At 30.5% G+C, this 25,851-nt stretch overlaps 2 protein-coding genes and 1 long non-coding RNA gene across 7 annotated transcripts; 2 read left to right on the forward strand and 1 right to left on the reverse strand.

The window, feature by feature from the left end:
• Positions 1-11,155, forward strand: Jef (major facilitator superfamily domain-containing protein 6 jef). Of its 3 annotated transcripts, none has more exons than XM_083042987.1 (11): positions 8-800; positions 1,063-1,630; positions 2,017-2,361; positions 2,510-2,631; positions 2,779-3,007; positions 3,308-3,436; positions 4,002-4,271; positions 4,637-4,895; positions 5,909-6,202; positions 6,315-6,380; positions 6,677-11,155. In XM_083042987.1, the coding sequence occupies exons 1-11, from the start codon at positions 391-393 to the stop codon at positions 6,685-6,687; spliced, it is 2,703 nt and encodes a 900-aa protein (XP_082899113.1). In that variant the 5' UTR covers positions 8-390; the 3' UTR covers positions 6,688-11,155. The 3 variants fall into 3 exon arrangements, with proteins under 3 accessions (XP_082899114.1, XP_082899113.1, XP_082899112.1); XM_083042986.1 differs by having other exon boundaries at positions 9-800; positions 6,315-6,427; XM_083042988.1 differs by lacking the exons at positions 6,315-6,380; positions 6,677-11,155 and adding an exon at positions 5,505-5,553 and having other exon boundaries at positions 1-800; positions 5,909-6,162.
• Positions 2,865-14,510, reverse strand: LOC145939003 (uncharacterized). Its single transcript, XR_014425772.1, has 3 exons — positions 14,390-14,510; positions 12,252-12,365; positions 2,865-2,885 (listed from the first exon to the last, which is right to left on the reverse strand). It is a non-coding gene; the product is annotated as an uncharacterized LOC145939003 (long non-coding RNA).
• Positions 11,637-25,851, forward strand: Adar (adenosine deaminase acting on RNA). 3 transcript variants are annotated; one of them, XM_083042989.1, is made up of 8 exons: positions 11,637-12,395; positions 15,174-15,247; positions 17,145-17,208; positions 18,736-19,566; positions 19,680-20,065; positions 20,786-21,080; positions 21,189-21,379; positions 21,514-25,851. In XM_083042989.1, the coding sequence occupies exons 1-8, from the start codon at positions 12,074-12,076 to the stop codon at positions 21,610-21,612; spliced, it is 2,262 nt and encodes a 753-aa protein (XP_082899115.1). In that variant the 5' UTR covers positions 11,637-12,073; the 3' UTR covers positions 21,613-25,851. The 3 variants fall into 3 exon arrangements, with proteins under 3 accessions (XP_082899115.1, XP_082899116.1, XP_082899117.1); XM_083042990.1 differs by lacking the exon at positions 11,637-12,395 and adding an exon at positions 14,621-15,096; XM_083042991.1 differs by lacking the exon at positions 11,637-12,395 and adding an exon at positions 14,621-14,801.

Consider the following 25,851-nt stretch of genomic DNA (forward strand, 5'->3'; position numbering starts at 1 on the left):
GACAGATAAATTAGAGGAAAGGCAAAAATAGTATCCGTCGAAAGACTAGACGTCGATATGGCATTGAGGCACATATATCGCGTCGGTAGGGATAGTAAGAGGGTAAAAGTGTTACGCCGGCGCAGTAGCGTATTTATCGATTTTGGAAGCAAAGCTGCCCCAACATTGCAGCCCAACATTGATTTGACCACGAAGGGTACCGGTTTGGTATACTTGATATAATCGGCGAGTCCACGTAGGATTAACGAAAAAAAGAGTACAACGGTTGCTCCATGGTGAACAGACTTTGCGAGCTTGCATTTTGTCCGGTGAACGTGTTCCACTGGTAGCTAGAATTACGCTCTGTCGCGAGAGCGTTTCCGAATCCGTGAAAGCGAATAAGAAGAAATCATGCAGAACTATGGTCACGAGGATTACAGCTACGAAGCATCGAACGATGCGTCCAATGTGCAACCAGGGAGCAGAGTTCTCCCTCAAGCTCCGAACGCTAGACCGATGGTGGACCCGCAAGCCGAGGGTGAGGTCGATCCCAGCCAGTATCCTCAGGCGAAGGAAGCCACGCATAAGATACGCGGTAAGAGCGATATCTTGGAGTATCTCTTCGGCACCGTCGACCAAGAACTCCTCACCGTGAAGACCTTTTACTTCTTCTTCTACTCGGCTTTCGGTTCCCTGTTTCCGCTCATGGGAGTGTACTTCAAGCAAATGGGTATGAACGCCGGACAGTGCGGACTTCTCATCGGTCTCAGGCCGTTCATCGAGTTTCTCAGCGCACCGTTTTGGGGATCCTTGGCCGACAGGTGAGATTGTGTCTGTACTGCTTTCTTACATGGCGCTGTCGTTTAAATGAAAATATATATCTCGACATTAAAAGATTACATTTTAAATTTAAACCATTTTCTTATTTTTTTCGTATAGAATCATATTTTCTGAATTACATAATTTTTATATTATCGTTTGTTCATAAATATACAACCATGTGCAAAATTAAATTGATTAAAAATTAGAACCAGAAATAAAAAAATTAATAAATAATTTATATCTCTTTTCGTTTATTCGCAGATGGAAAAAAGGCAAACTTATTCTATTAGCTTCTCTTTCCTGCTGGATTATCTTTACTCTACCATTGGGTTTCGTTCAACCACCGCCAACTTCCTGCATGGTTACGTCAAATGATACTTATTATCTGGAAGCATCCAGCAGAGAACAAAGAATTGTAAAAAGATCGACCGATTTGGATGAATTGTATTATCCGGAAAATAAAGAGGAGTATCTAGAAGTTGCGTCTAATGTCGTCTTCGAAAGATTGCGACGAAGTACGGACGATAATGAAATATTAGATTATACGAAGAAACCAAATTCTTTGAAAGAAACTAATATATTCCAAACATCTTTCGATATCGTGAAAAATGATATTACAAGTTTCGATAACGACGGCTCTATTGCATACGATTTGGAAACCAATAGAGTTAAAAGACAAATATCTCGCACAGATAAGAACGACAATGGAAATCTTAGATATTTAATACACGAGGACAATGTCGATTCAGATTCAAAGACTATCGATTTGGAGACACTGCAAAAGAACAATCGTCCAGCCGATATCTTGCAGTATAAACATTTCATGAAGGTATATATTTGTTTTCCTATGTGTATATAACATAAATATAAGAATCGTAAAGTCGATGATATACAACAGAAATTGAGCATTGCACATGTATTTTCATGCCAATCCAAACATAGTAACTTTGTCTTATTATAAATTGAATGCAATCGCAAGAATTTCAACAATTATAAAAGTGATTAAATTGTTGTGCAATTGTTTGTTCGTTATACGAGACAAATATAATAATTGTAATGATAGCATTCGTTTTGATTTAAAACTATTTCTTTTAATTTTATTATACAATTTTTTATTAATTATATAAAATATAATTTATTATATAAAAAAATTATATAAAATTATTTAAAAATTATATATGTAAAAATTATATAATATATATTTGTTTCATATAGAATGAACAATCAAGTGATAGAGCAGTCCCAAAGAAAGCTTACGTTCATATCAAGACACGTGTGAAACCATCAGCAGAAAAAATTATGGTAAAACGAGACGTGGAAAAGCAGCTGACACTTTTGAATGAGGACGATATCAAATTTGATGACGATGAAGAAGAAACCGAAAGAAATTTGGACATGCCATTAATGAGAAGTCGCAGAAATATAAGAATGCTTTACGGTTCTATCATTGGACAGAATCATTTGTCTCCTTTATCGGTTACTTATGCTGCGAATTATAATGAGATAGAAAATAAAGGATGGGTGAAACCACTCTTTAGTTCCATAGTCTATAGATTACCGGTAAGTTATAAACTCATTTTATAAAGCAATCTCTTGAAAACAATAATAATTTATATCTGTGTGTGTGTGTAGAATAAAAAAAACCATGATCTTGCAGACGAAAGATATATTAATAATTTAATGATACGTGAATTAAATATGATTTTAGGATATTCAAAAGACCTTCTTTCTTCTGCTACTGTTGGTAGTAGTTGGAGAATTTTTTTCCGCACCTGCTATAACTTTAGCCGACTCAGCTGTTATCACTTTACTTGGTGAAGATGCTGATAGGTAATATCGATACACATATCTTTTCAGATTATGCTTAAGATAATTCTTTTTGAAATTTTCAACAATTAATTATTTACCGATTTTGTAATTTTATATATTCGCACATGTCTAATAATCTTAAGGTTAATAAATTTACTTACTAACCAGATATGGTCATCAACGCATGTTTGGAAGTCTCGGATGGGGTTTGGCCATGTTCTTTGTTGGCATTGCTCTCGATCATAGCACCGCATTTCCGGATCATCCCTGTAAGCCTGATGAGAGAGAAAAAAATTATACAATTTGTTTTGCAATATTCAGCGTTTTAATGGGCGCCGCGTTAATAACAGCAACGCAAATTAATTTCAAATATGATTTTGCGTCTGAGAATCCGCAAGTGAGTTCATTTTAATATCCATTTTAATATCCATTTTAATATTATAATAAAATATTGCTGCTTAAGAATTTTACTAAAAGATCGATATAATTAAATCACTTTCTTAATTTATAAAGATAAGATTTTCTATCTGACATCCTTATAATAAATTTTTCATCGTTTATCTCCCTTCTCTTCTTTAAACAGAAGTTTTGAACGAAAAATGCTGATTTCTTTATAGAGAAATAAATCTTATATCAATTATTATTATGTATATTGACTATTTAAGGATTTAAAATAATTTTATTAATTATATTTCAGGAAGTGGGTCCAGCTGAGCCAACGCAGGAAGAAAAACTTCAAAGTCAATTGTCTCAGCAGCTCAATCTCCCTGGACTTCAGGATTCTTCTGCTGCTGTAGATCCTAAACCTCAACCTCCCGAAGGAAAGGTCTATATCCAATTTTAATCAAGATAGATAAGTTTAATCCAAGATATACGAACGTAAAATATACGAAAGCAAAGAATAAGTATCTCATTAGGCTTACGTTGTCAAACGTATTATTCTCTCTCTCTCTCTCTCGTATTAACTTTAATTTTGTCAATGTCCCATGTTTCTCTCTTTTTTAAATTAAAAATTAATCTTTTCAAATTCATGAAAGTAATATTGTTGCATTAAATTTTTCAATTTTATATCTATAAATTTTGTTATTAAAATTCTTCAAGAAAAAATTGATAATATTATCAAATTCTATCTAAATTCCTCCCCACCTTAAATTATTAATCGAAATAAATAGATATTTCATTTATGATGATTTACATATATAGTGAGCCTAGAGATTTATCTGGCCTAAATTAACACGTATTAATTAACGAAGCAAAATTAAAATATATAAATATATAATATAAATATATTTTTCAAGTTTACTTGTTTCGATCGTATGTTTTGTAACGGAAAAATGTCTTTATTGTATCGACTTTCTACGTATTATACAATCATGACTTTTTGATTTTAGACTAAAATGTTTGCACAAACCACAAAAGAAATACCAGAGTGGGTGACAGTGTTGAAGCAATTCAAAAATCTGAAATGCGCTTCGTTCCTTTTCGTCGCGTGGTTTATGGGATTTGGCATAGGATTGATCTTTACTTTCCTTTTCTGGCATCTTCAAGATTACGGTGGTTCGCCAACTTTGTTCGGCGTTGCATCTGTCATCAATCACATTTCCGAAATCTTCGCATACTTTTTCAGTTTCAAACTTATTCGACAGATCGGACACGTTAAGGTACACAATAGTATATCTTATAGTAGATTATATTGTAAAATCAATCGCTTTCAATGCTGTATTATATTTTCCGTTTTATTTTCCGATCTTGTTTATCTCGAAACTTTTAATTCTAATACAATTTTTTTAAATTAAATAAATTTCTTTTAAGAAAAATATTGAGAAATAACAAAATTAACTGAGCTAGCATTTGAGATTTTTTATATTTGTCTAATAATTGTTTATTTAAAATTTAAATATATATTATTTCTATTCGATAAGAAATTGGACTAAGAGAAAATGCGATTGAAAACTTTCTGCGAACACTCCATGTGCATCTCATACACTTTTGCATACCCGATTCATAATTATAACTCATATTTCAGGTATTGTGTCTGGGTCTAGGCGGAAATATACTTCGATTTCTTTATATATCTTGGCTAAGAAATCCATGGTGGGTATTGCCATTCGAGTTCATTCAGGGTATTACACATGCGGCTGTATGGGCCGCATGCTGCAGTTACATCGCCCATAATACACCATCGCAATTGCGTTCGAGCGCGCAGGGTGTTCTTCAGGGACTTCATCATGGGCTTGGAAGAGGATGCGGTGCGGTAATTGGCGGCATGTTTGTTGCAGCTTATGGTAAGTTTTTAATGTGTGTTTCTATAAAATAATGTACAGTTTTTTGCCGATAGTTGATTACAAATCCAAGCGATTTTATATTATTATATTTTTTACACATCTACATATCATTTATATATATATATATATATATATATATATATATATCTACAGCGCTATATTAATATGCGCGTTTTTAATTTTTCTAAAGAATTTTATGAGAATTTTTCTGATTAATATTTATTACAAAAAAAATAATATTTATCACAATAAAATATAAAATATGTTTGATTAATATTTTACTAAACTGCATAGTAAAATCAATCAAACACATTTTTTATATTTTATTGTGATAAATATTATTATTTTTATTGTAATAAATATTAATCAGAGAATACCATATTGTGCCCCACGATTACCATATGATTTTCAGGATAAATTCTAAGAGAAAATCCTCTCTGTGTACTTATTTTCATTTTATTGTATTTTAAAATTCAATTACTCTCTGTCTTTTTTGTTTATTTTTTAACAATCTCTGTATTCATTAATTTATTTTTTATTTAATTTATTTTTCCATATTCCTTCGATCTGTCTACATGATTTGCGATGTTCATTCTATCTCGCCTCCAGAATCTACTTTCTTTCTCCTCGTTACATCTCCTGTCGCATCTATATGTGTGTATGTATGATGTGTGTGTATATAAATCTAATAACAAATTATTATATTAATTTTTATATAAAGAAACCATCTAAGAAAATCAATTTATATTAAATCAATTTATATTAAATTGAATTTAATATGTGTTGATTCACATAGAAATCTTTGTTATTAATTTTATAATGACGATAACGTCATATTGATTTATTTAACAATATTTATAAATAATTTAATAATTGTTATTTATAATAATAAACGATAATAATTTAATATTTAAATAATTTAATATTTAATAATATTTAATATTTAAATAATTTAATATTTAATAATAAACGATAATAAATATTAAATAATTATTAAAATATTCAATGTACAGGTACGACTGCAACTTTCCGAGCGTACGGTCTCATTTGCACCGTTGTCCTAGCAATCTTTATCTTCATCAATTTCTACAGAAAAGATACCGGTTTTGTATCTGAATTGCCACAAACGGAAGATCCGCATCAAGTAGCCGAAGTTACTCATTTGGCACCACATGGTGTACCGAGTAATGCTATACCGAGAGCCCTCAGTTCTACCCGCTTACATGAACTAGCTAATCAAGATGCTGGTTACGGTGCTACTTATCAAACTGCTGGTGGAAATCTGGCCGTACCCGGTGCTAATGGAGGTGAGAAACTATTCTATTTGCGATTTTATTCGTAATGATTCGAAAATAGAAAAGAAAAATGATTATTCTCTAATTATTTTCTCCTACTTAATAATTTTTCATTTGCATACAGGTCCTGGCAATCCAACGAATCCATTCTTAAATGGCGGAGGCGGCGGCGAAGGTGGATATAATTACGGTATGACTGGCAAAGGAGAGGACGAGTATATTCGTAGGAGCTTCCAGGTTCAGTAAAACCATTCTAACTAAGACGTCCGAAGCAAGAGGATGCAATATTCTATTGATAAAAAAAAAAAGAAAACAGAGAAAGACACTTTCTTTAGGTTTTATTACCTGCATCTCTTCTACAAAAGGCTTCTCCGAAGCTCACTGAACAAGAAATCCTATCTATACTTTGCCACGAGAATATTAATAAATCCCAATAAGGTATATACTATACAGAGAAAACTGATAAGTTACTTTCCTGTTTGATAGATCTACAATGAAGTGGTGGGTAGGGAATTCGATGTCGTAAAACCAACTATTCAACTACACGCCCAACAACCATGCACCAATCCTTTTCACCAACACGACTACGACTGGTAACGACTCAATTTATCGATTCTTATCGAGGTTTGTTACTTATTATGGTCGATACGTTAAAATGTGGACGATTAAGAGAGACCATTACTGCTAAATTATAACATAAATAATAACGTATGCATACACAAATTTAAATATATATACGTACATGTGCGCACATACACGCACGAATTCATATATGCAATGCACTCGCATATATATACATAAACATATAAATACGTGCGCACGCAAAATACATAAATAATTAAGGCACATACAAAATGTTTTATATAGCATTAAATTATAAAACATATTTCTCTCGATTAATTCGAGGATTGCAATTTTTCTTAACGAAATGTTAATGAAAATTATCATTTTAAGATATTTCAATATCTTTAATGGTACGAAATATGTCATTTAATGTGCTTTTCTACATATATGCGCGTGTGCATATGTTGTATATGGAGATTTGCGAGTATATGCATCAGGGTTGGCAAAATTCCACATTTTTTGGATAAAGTCCATGCCAATGGTAAAAACCGGTATTTTCCGAAAAAAAAACCGGCAAAAACTGATACTTTCTAATAAAAACAATAAAATAAATAAAAAAATGTTTTATATCTTTGAAGTTTAAAAAAATGTATTTTATATATTAATTTGAATTAAAGAAGATTTTATATTTCTCTTATTTTTTTAATCATAGTGATTAATATGGTTTATTAATTAAAGCAAACGCATATTTTTTCATAAAATTATATAAATATATTTTAATGTAATCATTTTTATAGTTTTTGCCAGTTTATTCCATTGGATAAAAAAGTCCGAGACGGTAAAAACCGGAATTTACCATGATTTTTTCCACTTACTGGACTTTTCCGGCCAACCCTGATATGCATACGTGCTTGTGTGTATCTATGTATGCGTATGTACGTATGAATGCGCGTATCTCGTCTTTATGCTGTTATAAGATATGTTGAGATACGATGTGATAAATTAACAAATATTTGTGGATGAGCGTAAAGAATGAACCAATGTTTCAGTAGATTTATGAAATCTTAAACCTTATTTTCGGCTCTTTTTTTTATTTTTTTGTCAATATATTGCTTCCTTCTAATTTTCCAACAGATGTTAACAAGTTTTAGAGTATCAGGGAATTAATGGTAAGACTAAATTAATCGAAAGTGCCTATCGAAAGTTTCCTGATGCCCTATGCAATATTATTTTTATTTTTAAAACTGTCGTTCTTTTTTTATCTCCCCATTGAGAAAAAAAAATAAGTTAAACTTGCGCGAAATAACATTGAACTTTTTAGTTCGAATTGAATACATTTTATTAGATATGAAAACCATGAAATAGCAAAATACCTTCTATTATTTGCGCGAATGTATTCACTTCTTATACACATTCAGAATATTATTTTATAGACTATGACTATGATATGGTACTACTATAAGTCAAATATATATATCATAAATACATGAGAGTATATTACAGTTAATTTTCATTGTTAATTTTTCTAGAAATTTATAATATGTTGTAGTGAAATTCTCTCATCTTAGGATTGTTTTTAAAATATTCGATTTCTCTGTTTTAAAACTATTCTATATTTTTAAGGCTCCTGGCTCCTTTCCGACCATGTCGAAATCGTGACGTCAGAGGCGAGAAAACACACGCTAAAATTTCTTAGATGCCATTTCGAAATAAAAAAATATTTCGATGAAACAGCACTTCAGATGGCTTTAGCACACTCTTAAAAAACCCCGAAAACTATCCTTTCCCCTTTATAATCAATCGACAGCTGTAAAATGTAATATTATTAAGCCCAGTCCGTCTGGTCTTTGCACATGCGCAGTCATTCCGCATGTCAAAGTCTGACATTTCGATCATTTTACAGATGTTGATTGATTATAAAGGGAAAAGGATAGTTTTCGGGGTTTTTTAAGAGTGTGCTAAAGCCATCTGAAGTGCTGTTTAATCGAAATATCTTTTCATTAAAAAATGGCATCTAAGAATTTTCAGCGTGTGCTTTCTCGCCTCTGACGTCACAATTCAATATGGCCGCGGTGAGCACCCAGGAGCCTTAAAGATATTTATATAAAAATAAAAACGAGTTAAAACAATATATTTACACATCAAAATATTACGTTTTACATGATTATTTTATATGATCGTATATATAAATTATATACATGTCTATAAATATCAATGCATTTTATTGAATGACTTTTAAATAACTGGCTTTAAGTATATATTTCTTTTAAGATATTTTTTAAACAAACAAGAATTGGTACAAGCAATCACTATTACAATTTAGCAAAATGGCTACATCAAACTTACTTTGGAAAAATTACTCAATATTTCGAAGACACATAAAATGATGAGAGTCATTAAAAAAAATTAATATATATGACAACAAATTCGTAATATGAGATTTTATCCGAATAAAACCGCCCTTAGATCGATTAGAAAATAAACAAAAGTTTAATATGCGAGATTGCAACTGGAAGGCCTGAAAGATTTAAACTTGACGCGATGTATCATAGATATTGCAATCGATTCACTATCCTATTGGCGATAATTAAAAAGAGAACGTGAATAAAAATTAAATTAAGAACAATTGTCACTTGTAAATATTCTAGGCATAGCTTTTACTATATATTACACTTTGTTTTCTGTTTTTAAAAAAAATTGTTGATCGTTATTTCCAAATATCCAAACTTCTCTTTAGAATCTATTGAATATTATATATCTATCATATACTTTTATTATATATGTATAAAATATATGTTGTGACAACTGTGTATATTGTTGAAAGAAGAAAATTTAATAGCGAAACAGACGCATACACACATACATGCATGCATATATATAAAGATTGTAGCAACCGAGAAATTATTTATGAGATCGATATTACTTTCCGTATAATTCCATATAAAGAAAATTAATTTACTCGACGCAGACGATAAATAGAAATATGTAACATCTCTACCAATTTCTTTTAATTATATGTAAAAGAATTATATATATATATCATGTATATGTAGTATTTTGTAAATCGTACATTAACCGATAATGAAAGGGTTCAACTAATTAAAAGAATATTAATATATCAATTTTGTAATCGTAACTCTACATTTGCAACTGATGAAACTTTATTCTTTATTGAAAAATAATCTCATTTCTATTGTCTTTTCTCTACAAATAGAATTGATGGTTAAGGTACACTTTATGAAATACTACAAGTGTGTAATGCCATAAGTGACATTTCTTGTATCGGTCATCACACACACATCGATGTTTCATGGACAATGTTATAAAGACTGAAACAAAATGTCTTATGCACGTAGCGGCCGATCCAAGGAAACACTTTAGACACGCATATATGCGTATTTGTATTATAAATTATATATAGAATACCAAACTCTCACACTCTTATGTAACGTATGATAATTATCGATTGTGTACCTATATATACATATACATATATATATATATATATATACATATATCGTATATGTTAGCAGGAAATGCTATAATAATTAGACACGTATCATGAAAATAGAGTCAAAGTATATGGCTTTTACATACAGACTTCTGGATATCTTATGGGGTTGTTCATTTTATGAATGTTTACTTCATACATGATTTTTCATATCACATGTTGATTATTTTACATATTTAACATATGTTACATTATTGCTAATAGCTCAATTTTGATGGTATTTATAGGGTCACACGTGTTACTGGTGTTGTTGAATTTCTCTGTACTTAAATATGAAATTTGACTGGATTGATTTTCAGTTGAAATAGATTAACTTATATTAAGTTGATGTAACATAATCATCCAATTAAATAATTTATTGAGAGTAAATATTCATTATATATAACATTATATATAGAATTTTGTGGATTGTTATAGGAATCGTTAGATATTTCATAAGAGTATGCTTCTCTCAGATTCTCTTTTAACACATTTGTCGAGGATCAAATTATCATGTATTATATCAATTTTTACCCCACAGTTCATCCAAAGGTATAAATGCTGTCTCTGGATGACGTAAACCATATATTATAGTCGAAATAGATTTTCAAAGATGTCTCTAACGAAAATCAGTTAAAAATGTAATCATAGAAATTATACATATTATATAAGAGAAACACAAATATGTAAAAAAAAAAAAAAAAAAGTTGTATTAATTGTAATCCCTTTTCTAGGGGGAAAAAAAAACAGTAAAAAAGACAGATGAATTTTCGAGAAGACGGTATATAAACACAGCAAATGCATAAAAATTTATATATGTATAACGACATATCATAAAACATCGTGCGTAGATCTAATGTAGCAAAAATCACGTATGCTTATAATTAAGAACAGTTCACTTGCACTTATAACCGGTATTTATTATTCCCATTAACCGCCATAGTTTTGTTAATGCTTTTTTAATTTTAATTTTAACCGACACTCGCATCCTCGATCCATACAAAATAATTAATAATTTGGAATGTATGAAACAATAATATAAATATTTAAACAATATTTAAACATTTGTTTATCGTTCAAGACAAACTTCTCAGATTTGCACATGTGTTATTTTAGAAGGATTTATAAAAATAAAACAAAATTAATACACACACACACACGTACAAATCAAAGTACACTTTATCTAATTGTTATTTAATAATTGTTATTTTATTTTCTAAACTATCTATATATATATATAGTGAAATTGTGTTATTCCAAAAATAGGGTGTTAATGGATTAATTATTGATGTTTGGAAAATATATATCAATGTGCCCATTCCTACTCAATTTGGGCCGTAAATTAAAGAATATAATATAAGCATACACATGGTATAGGGCAAGAACGCGCAGGTATAGTGTTTATAGAAAAGAAGGTGGTAGAGGTATCTGTTTACATTTGCTTACATTGCTCTGTCATGAGACCCGTATCACCTCTCTGGAGAGATATATGCGTGTAGTATCCACGCGCTCGCGAATACGGACTATGAACTGTGTTAATATTAATTAGGAAAAACAGAGTGTTTGCCATAACAATAGCGACAGATTGATGTGATTTTATACACGTTACTGGATATTAATTACGCTGGCGATTGACACCGAATCGTGTCAATTTGCCGTTATCGTTATCGAAGCGCACAACGTTTTTAAGATACAAATTTAAGATACCGATATATAAACGATATTTAACACAAGATAGCACAAACGAAGAATTTATTATATATAGTTGGGTACAATATTTTGCTTCGCCGAAGAGGGTGATTATTAATTTCGTTTAGAGCGCGTATGAGATGAGTGTAGAAAAAAAAGATTTATATAAAATTGTAATCGCGGTAACGCGTATATTAGTGCAACGTTCGCTGCGTCTCTATCGAGTTTGTAACGTCACGTGGCGTTCTCGTCTACGGGATCTCTCACGTAAAGGGTTGTTGAAGAAATTGCGATTCTTAATAAATCATTTGGACTTACGTATGATTGTGAAGTGCTTCGATCGAGGATTGTTTGCCGATGATCCGGATATTATCTGCGTCGGATACCACGAGATCGTGCGACGTGGTTTGCACAACACTGTGTATGTTGAAGCTATAGTCAACAAACACAAGAAGTTGTACGGTAAGTAAAATATATTTTTTATCTTATATAATATTTTGTTAATTAAACATATAAAAATATTTAAATTAAATTTAATAAAACATGTATTTTTGCATTTAAATACTAATAATTAATATATATGTGTTCAATTAACAAAATTAGTAATTCGGTTGAACAGTTTAGTCAAGTTAACAATTTTTTTTAGTGTGTGTTAATATAAAGTGTGAATAACTTTATCAAATCTAAAATAACACTTTATATTAAAATTTCAAATACATTTTTGTGTATGTGATATATATATTTATATATATATATATAAATAAAATATATAAAAGTTAAAAACACTAATTATTATAATTTATACTGAAACACATTGATTAACGTTTATTTCGATTTATATATTTATATAAGCTTGTACGATATTTTATTGTTATTCTCTAGGTTTGTATTAATTACAATAGTAAATTTAATTTTTCACTCATATCATGTATGATTTCTTTGTATTTTTCGTATGTGCACTGAAAAAAAAATTGTTAACTTGACTAAACCGTTCAACTAAATAATATTTTGTTAATTGAACATATATAAAAATATTTAAATTAAATATAACATATTAAAATCTAATAAAACGTGTATTTGACTTAAATAATACTAATATATGTTCAATTAACAAAATAGTAATTTAGTTGCACGATTTATTCAAGTTAACAATTTTTTTGTCAGTATATGTGTTAATATAAAGTATGTGTATGTGTGTATAAGATGAAAATTGAATAACTTTATCAAATCTAAAAATAACACTTAATATTAAAATGTCAAATACATTATTTTGTGTATGTGATATATAAAATATAAAATATATAAAAGTTAAAAACACTAATTATTATAATTTATACTGATACACGTTGCGTAACGTTTATTTCGAACGTTCTATATATATGTGTGTGTGTGTATTTATGTGTATTTTATATTTTATATATTATATAACCTATATATTATTTTATACACATATATATATATATATATATATATATATAGGTATATATAATCTTCATTTTCAATTATAATATAACAACTTAATTTGATAAAATAATTAATTATAAAATAATACGAACTTAGGTTATAAAACTCGAGTATCTGTGAAAAAAAATGCGCGAGATCGGTCAAGATCCCAAGAAAGTTCTTTTAGAGTTAATACTATCTCGACAAGTAAATAGGGATGATATATTTTTCGTTGAATTAATTCTAAGTACACAAAACCTACTAAAAATGAATCGTGTGTCAGCAAATTATTAAAATTAAATGATTAAAAAGAGAAAATCACCCCAAAATCAACCGCCAGCACGAACGACTCCCCTTGCAGTTGCGCAGTAAATAAGGTGCAGTAAACAAGGCGCGCAAATTAGATCTGGCTTTAACCATAGGCAACAAACTAACATAGATCGGTTTCTCTCGAGTAGGCTCGGCTCGGCTACTTACTTGCGATTGGTTAGCATTCCGAATCGCGCCGGAACCAGCCGATGCGCTCCGAAGTTGTTGGCACCCCCTCGCAAAATAGGCTATGTATATATTTTATATATATTATATTATATAGTATATATAATATACAGTGCCGTAACTAGCTTTTTATATGTCCTGGGCAAGGTTTTATTTTTGAGCCCCTTAATTTTTGGGGGGGAAAAATAATAATAAAGCAAAAATTATATAACAATTGTTTATAAATAATTGTTGTGTACACACAAGAAATAAGATAAGAAATTTAAAATTTGCAAATATTATTATATTTGAACAATTTTTTGTTCAGTTTTATTATTTCAAGGCCCCCTTTTCGTTCTGGGCCCTGGGCCTGTGCCCCTGTTGCCCCTGCCTAGTTACGGCACTGATAATATATAAAACTCGAGCACAATTCCGTTTACATACTGCAAGAAGCAATAAACAGGAGAAAAATACATTTCAAATATCTCGAAATATAGTTAATATAACAAGAGAATATATATATAAAAAATATGCATTACCAAAATAAGATTACATGTGAAAATTTGACAGCTTTGAAAAATCAGCTGATCGATGACAGCTCGTGGAAAAAATTCCTTCACTTTTCGAAGAATGTTGAAAAATGCTGAAGCATCTCGGGGTCACTCGGGTGCTCGAATTTTCCTATTTTTCCTCCTCCTCCTCCCTCCTCCCTCCCCCCTCAGCCGCCCCAGCATCCGTAATGCACCACCTTCCGCCCATTGCAGGGGTGTCGCTCGCAGCGCCTTCGAGACGCTACTAACGCGAGCGATGTGCGTAAGTACGGAGATTCTCGCGGTTTAAATTCGATACGAAAAACAATCGCGCTTGTGGAACGTCGTCTCTGGTCGAAACGCCCGTGAAGCTACGCGTCGTCGAAGAAACGAAAGTAAAATCTCTCCGCAGCAACAATAAGTAGGTCGTTTCAGTATCATGCTCTCACGCGCTGTCGCGATTTAGAGGAGGAGCCGAGGATTAGGTTAGGTTGATTATGCGCGAAAAAACACGGCAATGGCGCTGCGGATTTTCGGGATACCAGAATAATTAAAATCAATGTGTTAAATACGTAGCGGCTCCTCGCAGAAACGCGCGTCCGCTTATTATTTATCGCTCTCTCGACCGTTTCCGCGCCTTTCCCTTTCGAGCGACAGACGCATCATGTCAGCCGGACTAACGTTTTTAAATAACAACCAACAATCGAGTCAGACAAGTACGAGAAACGGCTCTATTGATTTTCCGCATGGCACTCCGCGTAATATATCTCCCTCACACGGTTCATTTTTTCAGAATGCAACGCACCTATGATTCCCGCTAACGGTAACACATTGTTGGAAAATTCACAGAGTGGTCATACAACCTTGGTGAGTTGACATTGAGTTTAATCGTTCTGGTGATTTGAAGAGAGAGAGTCCACTTTCCCTCCCTCCCCCGCCGCCCTATTAATAGATATTTTTAAATGCACAGAAGAGATTTGCTAAACCTAATATGTAATTGGAGGTAATATTTTATTCATCAAAAAAACAAAAAGGCTCGTATAATCCAACGCAATAAATAATAATAATCGAATATAGTGAAAGGCCAACTAACGAGCAAATAAATAGATATAATATAATAAATTCATTTAATCATGCTCTTAAAATTAATAACATGTAAATTCTTAACATGTAGACGTTTCGACTTACTTAGTCTTCCTCAGTACAAACCAAACGCTTAAATAATATAATAATTGAAGTATATCAAACGACCATGACGAGCAAAATATCATCAATATTTTAACATCAGGACGCATTGTAAGTTAATTAATTTTTTTAACATTGTCCTATAAGTTTACACAATTGATAATGTTTAGTTACAGTTTAATACAAAGATACAAACCGGTCTGTTACTATGGAACTCGCATTTATATTGATTGACAAATACATTCAAACTGACAAAATTTGGACAAATCCTTTCTCGCCTTCAAACGAAGAATGGGTTTAAAATCTCTCATTACTAACAAAAGTGTTCCATAATGATAAGATGGGAAATGTTATTCTTGCTGTGCCTCTTAGAAAATACACCGATGTTATAATATTGATGATATTTCGCTCGTCATGGTCGTTTGATATACTTTAATTATTATATTATTTAAGCGTTTGGTTTGTACTGAGGAAGACTAAGTAAGTCGAAACGTCTACATGTTAAGAATTTACATGTTATTAATTTTAAGAGCATGATTAAATGAATTTATTATATTATATTATATCTATTTATTTGCTCGTTAGTTGGCCTTTCACTATATTCCATTATTATTATTTAATATTTTATTGTTAATGAAAATTCAGGCGCACAGTATAGTTTGTAATTCTTAAATTTGCACACTTTTTTACTCCAAATATATTTCAATTATGTACCATTTTTGGAGTTAACGTTTGAATGAAATATGGATTTTAATCAAATACAAGTTTGAGATATTATTTTAACTGTTCTCGGATAAGAGAACTTCCAATCAAACCTATTAATGTTTAATATAAAGGATTATATACATATAAATGGAAATATTATAATACAAAAATCATAGAAATACGGATCATAAGATTTTAACTATTCTCGAATAAGAGTCACTTTCAATCAAACATATTAATGTTTAATATAAAGGATTATATACATATAAATAGAAATATTATAATAAAATCGTAGAAATACAGATAATGATACATAATATTCTTGTGTCATTTGCTGATTTAACTTGGTGCTGTATATTTTAATTCTTTCTCCGATATATATCAGTTGTTTCTTTCAAAATGTTCTTATTTAATCCTTATTATGTATTACATTATTGCAGAGCAAAATGAAAACAAGAAATATCCATCTATAGGAAATCATAAAGAATACTAGACATTAAAATATTAGTATATTATTATATACAAATGATATACTAATAGATTTTAATTATTGATTAAAGATTAATAATGATTTTAAAACCAGTGTAGAATCTAAATTACTATTTCAAATTAAAAAATTTTATAAATTATCACAATTAATTTTGCAGTAAAAAGGAACTACTTTACAAATAGATAAACTTATTTTGATATTGAAAATGAAAATATTATTAGAAATTTTTGAAATTTATTGCAAAATTCTTAATTTGCATCTCTGATTTTTTACACTGGTATAGAATAAAACTGAAAATAAAATGCGAAATCTATAGTAAAGAATTATTAATTTATTTATGTTGAATAAAATATATAGTCGCAACTTCATAGAATTGTCTTGCAGATGGGGCAAGGAAATTCACCAAAAGTTATTCTCAAAAGAAGTACATCGGAAGTAGATCTAGAAGGTCAGTAATATACATATACATACATACAGTGACCGTCAAAAATAAAAAGCCACCTTATTTATAAGACAAGTTTGCTTCATAAAGGTAAAAGAAAAAATATGTTATAGGTTCTTTATAATTGGAATTTATTAATTAAGTGTTTTTAATTAAAAAAGAAACATTATTTATTTAATATTATATTTATTTCTAAACAATCGGATATTTAAGAGTGACAAAATAAAAAAGCCACTTAAGGTAATATAGTATTTTTATTTAAAGAAACAACAATATTATTTTAATTAATAGTTAATATAATTTTCTTTAGCCTCAATAACTTTTTGAAGTCTTCTTGATATATTCAATTAAATTTTTCAAATGTTATAAGTCCAGATTCTCCCATTTTGACAAAATTTTCTATTCTTGCCCATGAGAAACATTCTCAGACTATAATATTTCCTTCACCATGCTTTACAGTTTTTTGAATATGACGATCTTGAAGCTCTTCTCCGTGTTTTTTCCAGACTCTAATCCACTTCTTTTGTCCAAATAACTCAGATTTACTTTCTTGGACAAAAGAAGCGGATTAGAGTCTGGAGAAAATATTGAGAAGATCGTCATATTCAGAAAACTCTAAAATGATAGAGAAAATATTATGGTCTAGGGATGTCTCTCATGGGCAGGATTAGGAAATCTATAACATATTTTTTTTTTTTTTTACCTTTATGAAGCAAACTTAAATATCAAACAATGATATTTAATAGTTAGCAGATTTGATATATGCATATATATTAAGATCTGAGCGCAGCAACTACTTGCGCAAGTAGTTTGTTGGAAATAAGAAGTCCAGACACATTTCAAAACAATTAACTCGACAATTAGACATACAATTGTCTCAACGCCTAATACACGTGGTCAAATCAAATTAATTCATGGAGAACTCGGACCAACAATTTCTCGCTTTCAACCGACGAATTTGTTTTCAAAACTTTTTATCTTATACTGACCAACTCAATTACGTTTTATCAACGGACTCCACCGACATCTTTTGCATTTAGACATAGGCGTATTATGCATTTAATAATTAAGAATCGTACAATGAATTCGATCACATTGCTACAGTCGCGCAAAAAATCCATTTATAAACACTCGATTTACGGTTATCCGTTCGTTAGACCGATATGAATTTAATCATGTTAATTTATACTTAGTAATTATATAGAATATTGCGTTGGTAGAGTACTGAAGAAGACTGAGTACAGTCGAAACGTATACTTTTATTTGTACACTCTTACATTTATTGAAATTAATAATAAACTCAAATATTTTTAACAACCTACTTATTGCTCGTTTAGTTGGCCTATTAATTTTCATTATTATTGTTATAGCAATACACGAGCGTTGTCATAATCATTTCCTTTTATAATTCATAATGTATATTGTACAACTTGTTTTAAAAGAATCCCAATTTGGTTTATATATATTCAATGATGTTTAATATTTACTTTTACAATACTGTAATTATAAATTTTGTTTTATTTTCTTGATTAGATGTTACCAGTGCGAAGAAACGTCATAAAAATCCACAACCAAAAAATGCAGTATGCGCATTAAACGAGCTAAAAACTGGAGCTACGTACAAAGTGGTGGGGCAGACTGGACCTACACACGCTCCAATATTTACAATTGCGGTGCAGATCGATGGACAGACGTACGAAGGGAAAGGACGTACTAAAAAAATGGCAAAACACGCAGCTGCTGAACTCGCTTTGCGGAATATTATTCAGTTTAGAAATACGCCTGAGGTTCATCAGGCTATCAATACTTGCCAGCCTGTTGTGCCTGTCGAGCCAGATTTCACGAGCGACGTGACAGAACGTGATAATCATCTTGTCAATGCATTTAAAACATTAACGCAGGAGCCAAAGAATACGAGTAAGTTTTTAGATAAAGGTCCGGTCGCATTGATCAACGAATTATATCCGGGTGTTATATATAACTGCATATCCGACAACGGAGAGAGTTACGCAAAGTTCACGATATCGGTAACCATTGACGGAGAAACGTTTGAGGGAACAGGCCCGAGTAAGAAATTGGCGAAGGCGGCGGCGAGTAAAGCCGCTTTAGCGAAATTGCGAAATGTTCACAGTTCTTCGTTTTGTATACCGCTACCCGTTCGTATCTTGCCGAATTTTTCCAATTCCGCCCACTGGCAAGAACAAATGACTCTACCGCAGATGCTGGCCGATAAAATCGGCAAGATGGTGAATCAGAAATTCAGCGAACTTATCCAAAGCAAGCCGCAACACGCAAGGCGTAAAGTTTTAGCCGGTATCGTACAAACCAAAGGACAAGACGCGGAATTGATATGCGTCACCACTGGTAAAGCATAAACTTGTTTTATATCTATGATGCTTAAACGAAACATTATTAGAAGTGTATCCCTTTTTATTTCTTTAAAATATCTACTAAAGTCTATCTTCTTTTGGCAAAAGGTACGAAATGCGTTTCGGGCGAGCATCTGAGCGTCAGCGGTGGTGCTGTGAATGATTGTCACGCGGAAGTGGTAGCACGGCGATGCCTCTGTGAATATCTGTACAAACAATTAGAACATCATACCGAGAATAAAAGTGTGGAATCTATTCTCGAGCCAGTGAAAAAGGGATTCAAATTGAAACAGGGCATCCAATTTCACCTATATATAAATACCGCACCCTGCGGTGACGCGAGAATCTTCTCGCCCCATGAAGAGAACGAATCCATAGATAAGCATCCCAACAGACGAGCTAGGGGTCAATTACGTACCAAGATAGAATCTGGCGAAGGAACTATTCCTGTAAAGAGTAACGAGGGTATTCAAACTTGGGATGGCGTACTAATGGTACGTATTACTTGTGTGTGAAAATTAAGTGATAATCAGGGTTTATACTCCCGGGAATAACCTTGAAAACCTGGTATTCTCAGGGAATCTTGTTTTACCTTCAAAAATCAGGGAATTTTCATGGAATTTGATTGGTATTCAGGGAATTAAAAAAAAAAATTGCCTGTCTAACATATCTTTGCAATATTTAAGTTTTTTTTAAAAATGTGATTTTTTTTAATTAAAGATCTATTTTTCAAAATATCAAGATCTTATGTAAGTTTCTTAGAAAATTGTTCAATTTTTTTTAATAGGTAATATTTAAATAAATTAGTATTCCTTAAGACATTTATACTAAATTATTTTTTGTTTTACATATTTATCCTACATTTTTGAATATATTTTTAGTGTTTAGATATAGTGATATATCGCACTTATTGTCCAAATTAATTTTACAATTAATAAATCAATATTAAATGTTAGAAAAACTGCACACTTGATAACTTTGAAATCGTATGAATAGAAAACATTAGAAAGCGCATGCAGTAAAGAAACTTATTTTAAAAAGCCGCATCTACAAATTTTCTTATTTTATTTGAAATTTTAAACGAAAATATCTGGAAGATCAGGGAATTCTGAGGGAAATTTTTTATGAAATTTGAGTAGACACCCTGAATAATGTATTTTTTATAAAAGACTCGATTCATTACTTACCAGCCGTACTTTCGTCAAATTTTTCAGGGTCAAAGACTGCTGACGATGTCGTGTTCGGACAAAATAGCTCGATGGAACGTACTTGGTGTGCAGGGAGCACTTCTAAGCCACTTCATCGAGCCAATTTACTTCCACAGCATTGTTCTCGGCAGTCTTTTGAACCCGAGTCACATGTATAGAGCAGTCTGCGGTCGTATTGAAAACACTATCCAGGGTTTGCCACCGCCGTACAGACTCAACAAACCGTTAATGAGTCTAATCACATCTTCCGAAGTTAGACAACCTGGAAAAGCACCTAATTACAGCGTCAATTGGACGATCGGTTCGTACTAAATATATATTTCGGATTTTTTTCAGGTCAAAATATATAAGATTGCTTAACAGACATTTTTTAAAATTTATTTTATTTTTTTTCTATTACACATTTTAGGACAGAATGAAGCTGAAGTCATAAATTGCACAACTGGTAAAGATGAATTGGGGAAACCGTCTAGAATATCTAAACAAGCATTCTTTAGAAGATTCTTCAATCTTTTAAGTAAACTTCCAACCATAGATGATGTTGATGAGAATCGTTGTCGCCATTATCTCGATGCAAAATCTTCAGTACAAGACTATTCGGTAAGTCATTATATACTATGTATATAATATAATAACAAGATACATGTGTAAAAGATGTACGTCAATGCATGGTACACATGATATTTCGTCTGTTTTTTTCTTTTTCTTTTTTTCTTTTTTTTTTTCTCAAATAGCTTGCCAAGCGTCAGTTGAAGGATGCTTTCCTGAGAGCGCAACTAGGAAGTTGGGTGAAAAAGCCGATTGAGCAAGACATGTTCGAAGTTGATATCTGACTAAATCGTAATAGTAATAATATCAGGAGAAATAAAAATGCGAAAAGTCAAGTCACGGAATATGTAGTTCCTAGTGCAAAATAGATAGCTCGTTCGGCGTGTCATAATATGGCAGAATTTGGTATCAGTAAAGCATAAATCGTAGGATTTCGCGCAAGTATTCTTAATCTTGCGCCTTATGATCTCAATATATTTATCGTGTTCAAAGTATATTACGAAAAATATTTATAATTATTAACAGCTTTGTTCTCTACAGTATAGTCGATAGAAAAAATGCACCAGAAGTTTATATTATTTTGACGTATCAATAGCGATAGTTGATAAAAAGTTGATTCATTCATTATATCACATATCTGTATAAAATTTCTTAGATTAGGTATTAATATAGTTTGTAATGTGTATATGTATGTATGCTCGCGTGCATGTGACGTGTTATTGCTTCAAATTATTCGAAACTTTTCTAATTTTCATGCGCTATTTGCATCGAGTATTTAAAATTAGCGAAAAAGAAAATTTACATTTGAATCATTCTTTTTTAATCAGAATAATTTGTTATTTTGTAAAGACATTTCTACATTTTAATTTATTTATTTTTCATCAAACAGACATTTTACAGTTTATTTCCATAATATAGGCGACTAATCCTGGGGAGAACAATTTCGTAAATATAGTTTTGAATTAAAATATAGTTTAAATGGCAACGTTAGTGTTTTATATATGAATGTCTTGTACCTACGACATCCCCAGATAACATTCCATGTCAGATACGCAAATTTTATAATTGCAATTCCTTTCAATAGGATTACAATTTGTCAATTGATGTGATGCATTTAATAATATGCACTTATAAGCGTAACATGAACATTGTATATCATACACAATAAACATATCTTTGCATAAGTGTGACATTTTTTTTTTATTTTTTTTAAACAAGATCTTATGCATTTTTCCTTTAAAGTATCTAAAGTTTAAAACTTTGTTGTCCATAAATGGGAATGCTATCTGGGATCCTTTAGTAGGGCATTAGGTATTATAGCAACAAATTAAGTTGCGATACACCTTGCATCCTCAACGGCTGTGATTGGATTCAGATCTGAAAAATGGATCTTAATCGTAAAAGATACCAACTTCGTCGCGCAAAGTTTAGGCGAAAGAGGCGGGACAGAATTTCCTATCATCAGTTTGAATAATAATTTCAATTTTCCATTATATAATAGCAATGTAAGCGTTTTCTCGTTTATCCGTTTTACTCTCGCTTAGAATTAGTATTATACATTCAGAGATACATCTAATTGTTAGCTTTCGATATATGTTATAGCAAAAAAAGTATTGTGTTTTAAAGCTATATTGCATAGAAAAAAAAAATCTCCTTAACAGCGAATTGAGAAAGTGCTAATCGCACGTGAGATATAAAATTAGAATTATACTAACTATCTGCAACTGTCCACAGCCGGTTTAATGTAGTAGTTGGTTATTACTTTCAATGCATTCAAATAAATGCGTAGGAATTAAGCAAATATGTGGAAGTGGATGGTATATAAAAAAAAAATATGATAATAATTACGCGACGTGTATGATTACAACATAGTTTTTCAGATTATTAAGTATTAATAGAGTATTTAGAGAATCCTAAGGTCATTGCCTCACTGTGCCAGTATTATGATTAATGCAATTCTGCCGTAATGACACACTGCCCGGTGCTGGTCCAGTTTTGCATAAAGAACTTATTTGATTTAATTTAATATAATACAAGAACACCAAATATTTTTGTTTTCCTTTAGAATTATTGTATATAGATTATTAGAAACAAAACATTAAGTATAATTTTCTTGGATAGGTATATGTCCTCTGTTCTTGGATAAAAAGACTTAATTATAAATATATGTTACATATGCGATTGATTTTACGATAAACATTACACGCAAACGTCTTTTTATATTGTACGTTTTATATTTCCTTCATTAATGTAATAATTTAATTATATATATTTATATTCTAAATTTCTCTGCGTTTAAATTATCAAAAATTACGACAGGGTAGACTTATTTTCTTTCTGTATATGTATAGATGTATTCAAATTGTTTCTCTTCTCTCGTGCGCATCTGACAAACAGATTGCGTAAGATAATGAACAATTTGACTCGCGTATATTGAAGTTAATATGTGATATCAGTATTATATTTATGCGAACCGCACCAACGAATTTTGCTTCATTCTTCTGTCTGTTTTCTGGTAAATGTATTTAGTCAAAGAAAAAAAGCATGACAACAGAGGTTTCGATACATGGCGGCAGCGAAATTAAATAAATGTATGTAAATCTGCACTCTATATCGCGCAAATGTAATAAGCTGGTAATCAAAAGAGTTATCGTACCATCTATAGAAAGAGTGTTTTAATGCTGTGTTTAGCAATACTACACACATATAAATCATTTTTCACAGTCTCCGTATGCAAGAGTATTACACAACATTATATATATATATATATATATATATATATATATATATGAAAAACCAAAAAAAAGTGAAATATTGAAATATTCTTTCTCCATAAATAGTACGATGCCTTTTCTCTTACCATACATGTATAATTATATATATTTGTTGCTTACTGTAAATCGATACTCCGGAATTTTACGTTTGTTTATATATAATAGCTTCATTCTGTTTCTGTTTATTTATCCAAAATCTTAAAATTATTATCTTATACTATAATTAATAAAATATTTGTGTTTGCATTCTGTAAAATATTTATCTTAGCTGAAATGTGTTATTTAATTGAAAATGTATTCGAATACTAGAACAATTATTCTTTCACATTCTCTATTCCTTATGTTTTATTCTCAATGATTAAAAAAAAAAAATTCTCCGTAGTTTTACTGTAACAACTTTTATTTTTATCATATTTTTGTAGTTTCCAATTATTAATTGAATATACCGTTAATCAATCGTGAAACTTTAAGAATAAAATATTGTCAATCTCACGAATAGAATATGTACAGAAATAATTAAGCTTTCCATACAGTAAATGGATTGGAGTTTTTTGAAGGTGTATATGCCTGTTTGAAACTAGTGATATAATAATAATCTTGCTTTCTCAGAAAGGATGCACATAAAATAAAAAAAGTAGAGAAATTGTTTAATATATATTTATGTATCTAATAGTGCTTGTTTAGAAAGAAGAAGGAATAATATATATAATATGAAAAATGTCATAATTATTAAGACACTATGAAGCGGAAAGAAATGTTTAATTTATTTCATTTTCGTAATTCGTAAGTTATTATTTGCACAGAAAAATGTACTTTGTAAAACATGGTTTAAACTTTAAGAATGATGCATATTTTATCATATATAAATAGTCATAGAAATATAGCTGCAATATTCTATATTATATGGAAATGATATGACATAAAATTTCAAACAGGCAATAATTTACTTCTATAGCAATTCTTTTATCACATATATGACACTCGATTTTAAACACACATAAGTAAATGTATGAAACTCACAGCGTTCTTATTATATTATATTTATTGCGGGTATTAATGTTATCAGTATTAAAATATTTATAGAGTATGCTCTCTTTAATAACTTTATCGCGATTATTTGAAGAACAGAAATTTAGCTAGATATAGATGATTGTAGATATCTCGAAATATTGCTCTGTCGAAAAAATATATAGATATTTTATCGTTAAATACGCAATACAAAAAACGAGTCCAGTTTTATAGCGGTAATCTCTCTCATTTAATAAGAGAATAAGAATAATAATAATAATCTAATAGAAGAAAACTATATCTATTGGTTTTCTTGATCTCTTCTTCCATCACGTAAAAACGCAAGTATTGCGAGTATTTTACATACATTATTGCATTTTATTATCGCACTATACGGTATAATATCGCGATACAATGCAATACGATACGTATGAAACACATCATAGTAATAATATATAGCTCATTAAAAAAATTTAAAGTGTATAAAAAAAAACTCAAGTAAATTTAGCGATTATTAATCATAGTTTTAGTCGATATTACTTCGATTACAATCTTTCATCCGTTTATGCTCAAGTATATGTATTATGATCGAGATTCCCTGAGCATATAAATCAAGTATTAACTGTCGAGCGAATTTGTAGTCAGCTAGATTTTAAGCTTGACTAGTGCCTCTAGATATAAGTATTCTAATAAATTAAAACAATCTAGTTGAACTTGCAAAATAAACTTTTATTTACCAGA

This window comes from Prenolepis imparis, unplaced genomic scaffold, assembly GCF_030444845.1.
Source record: "Prenolepis imparis isolate NDT839.2.m4 unplaced genomic scaffold, iyPreImpa1.0 SCAF_7, whole genome shotgun sequence".
NCBI classification, from domain to species: domain Eukaryota; kingdom Metazoa; phylum Arthropoda; class Insecta; order Hymenoptera; family Formicidae; genus Prenolepis; species Prenolepis imparis.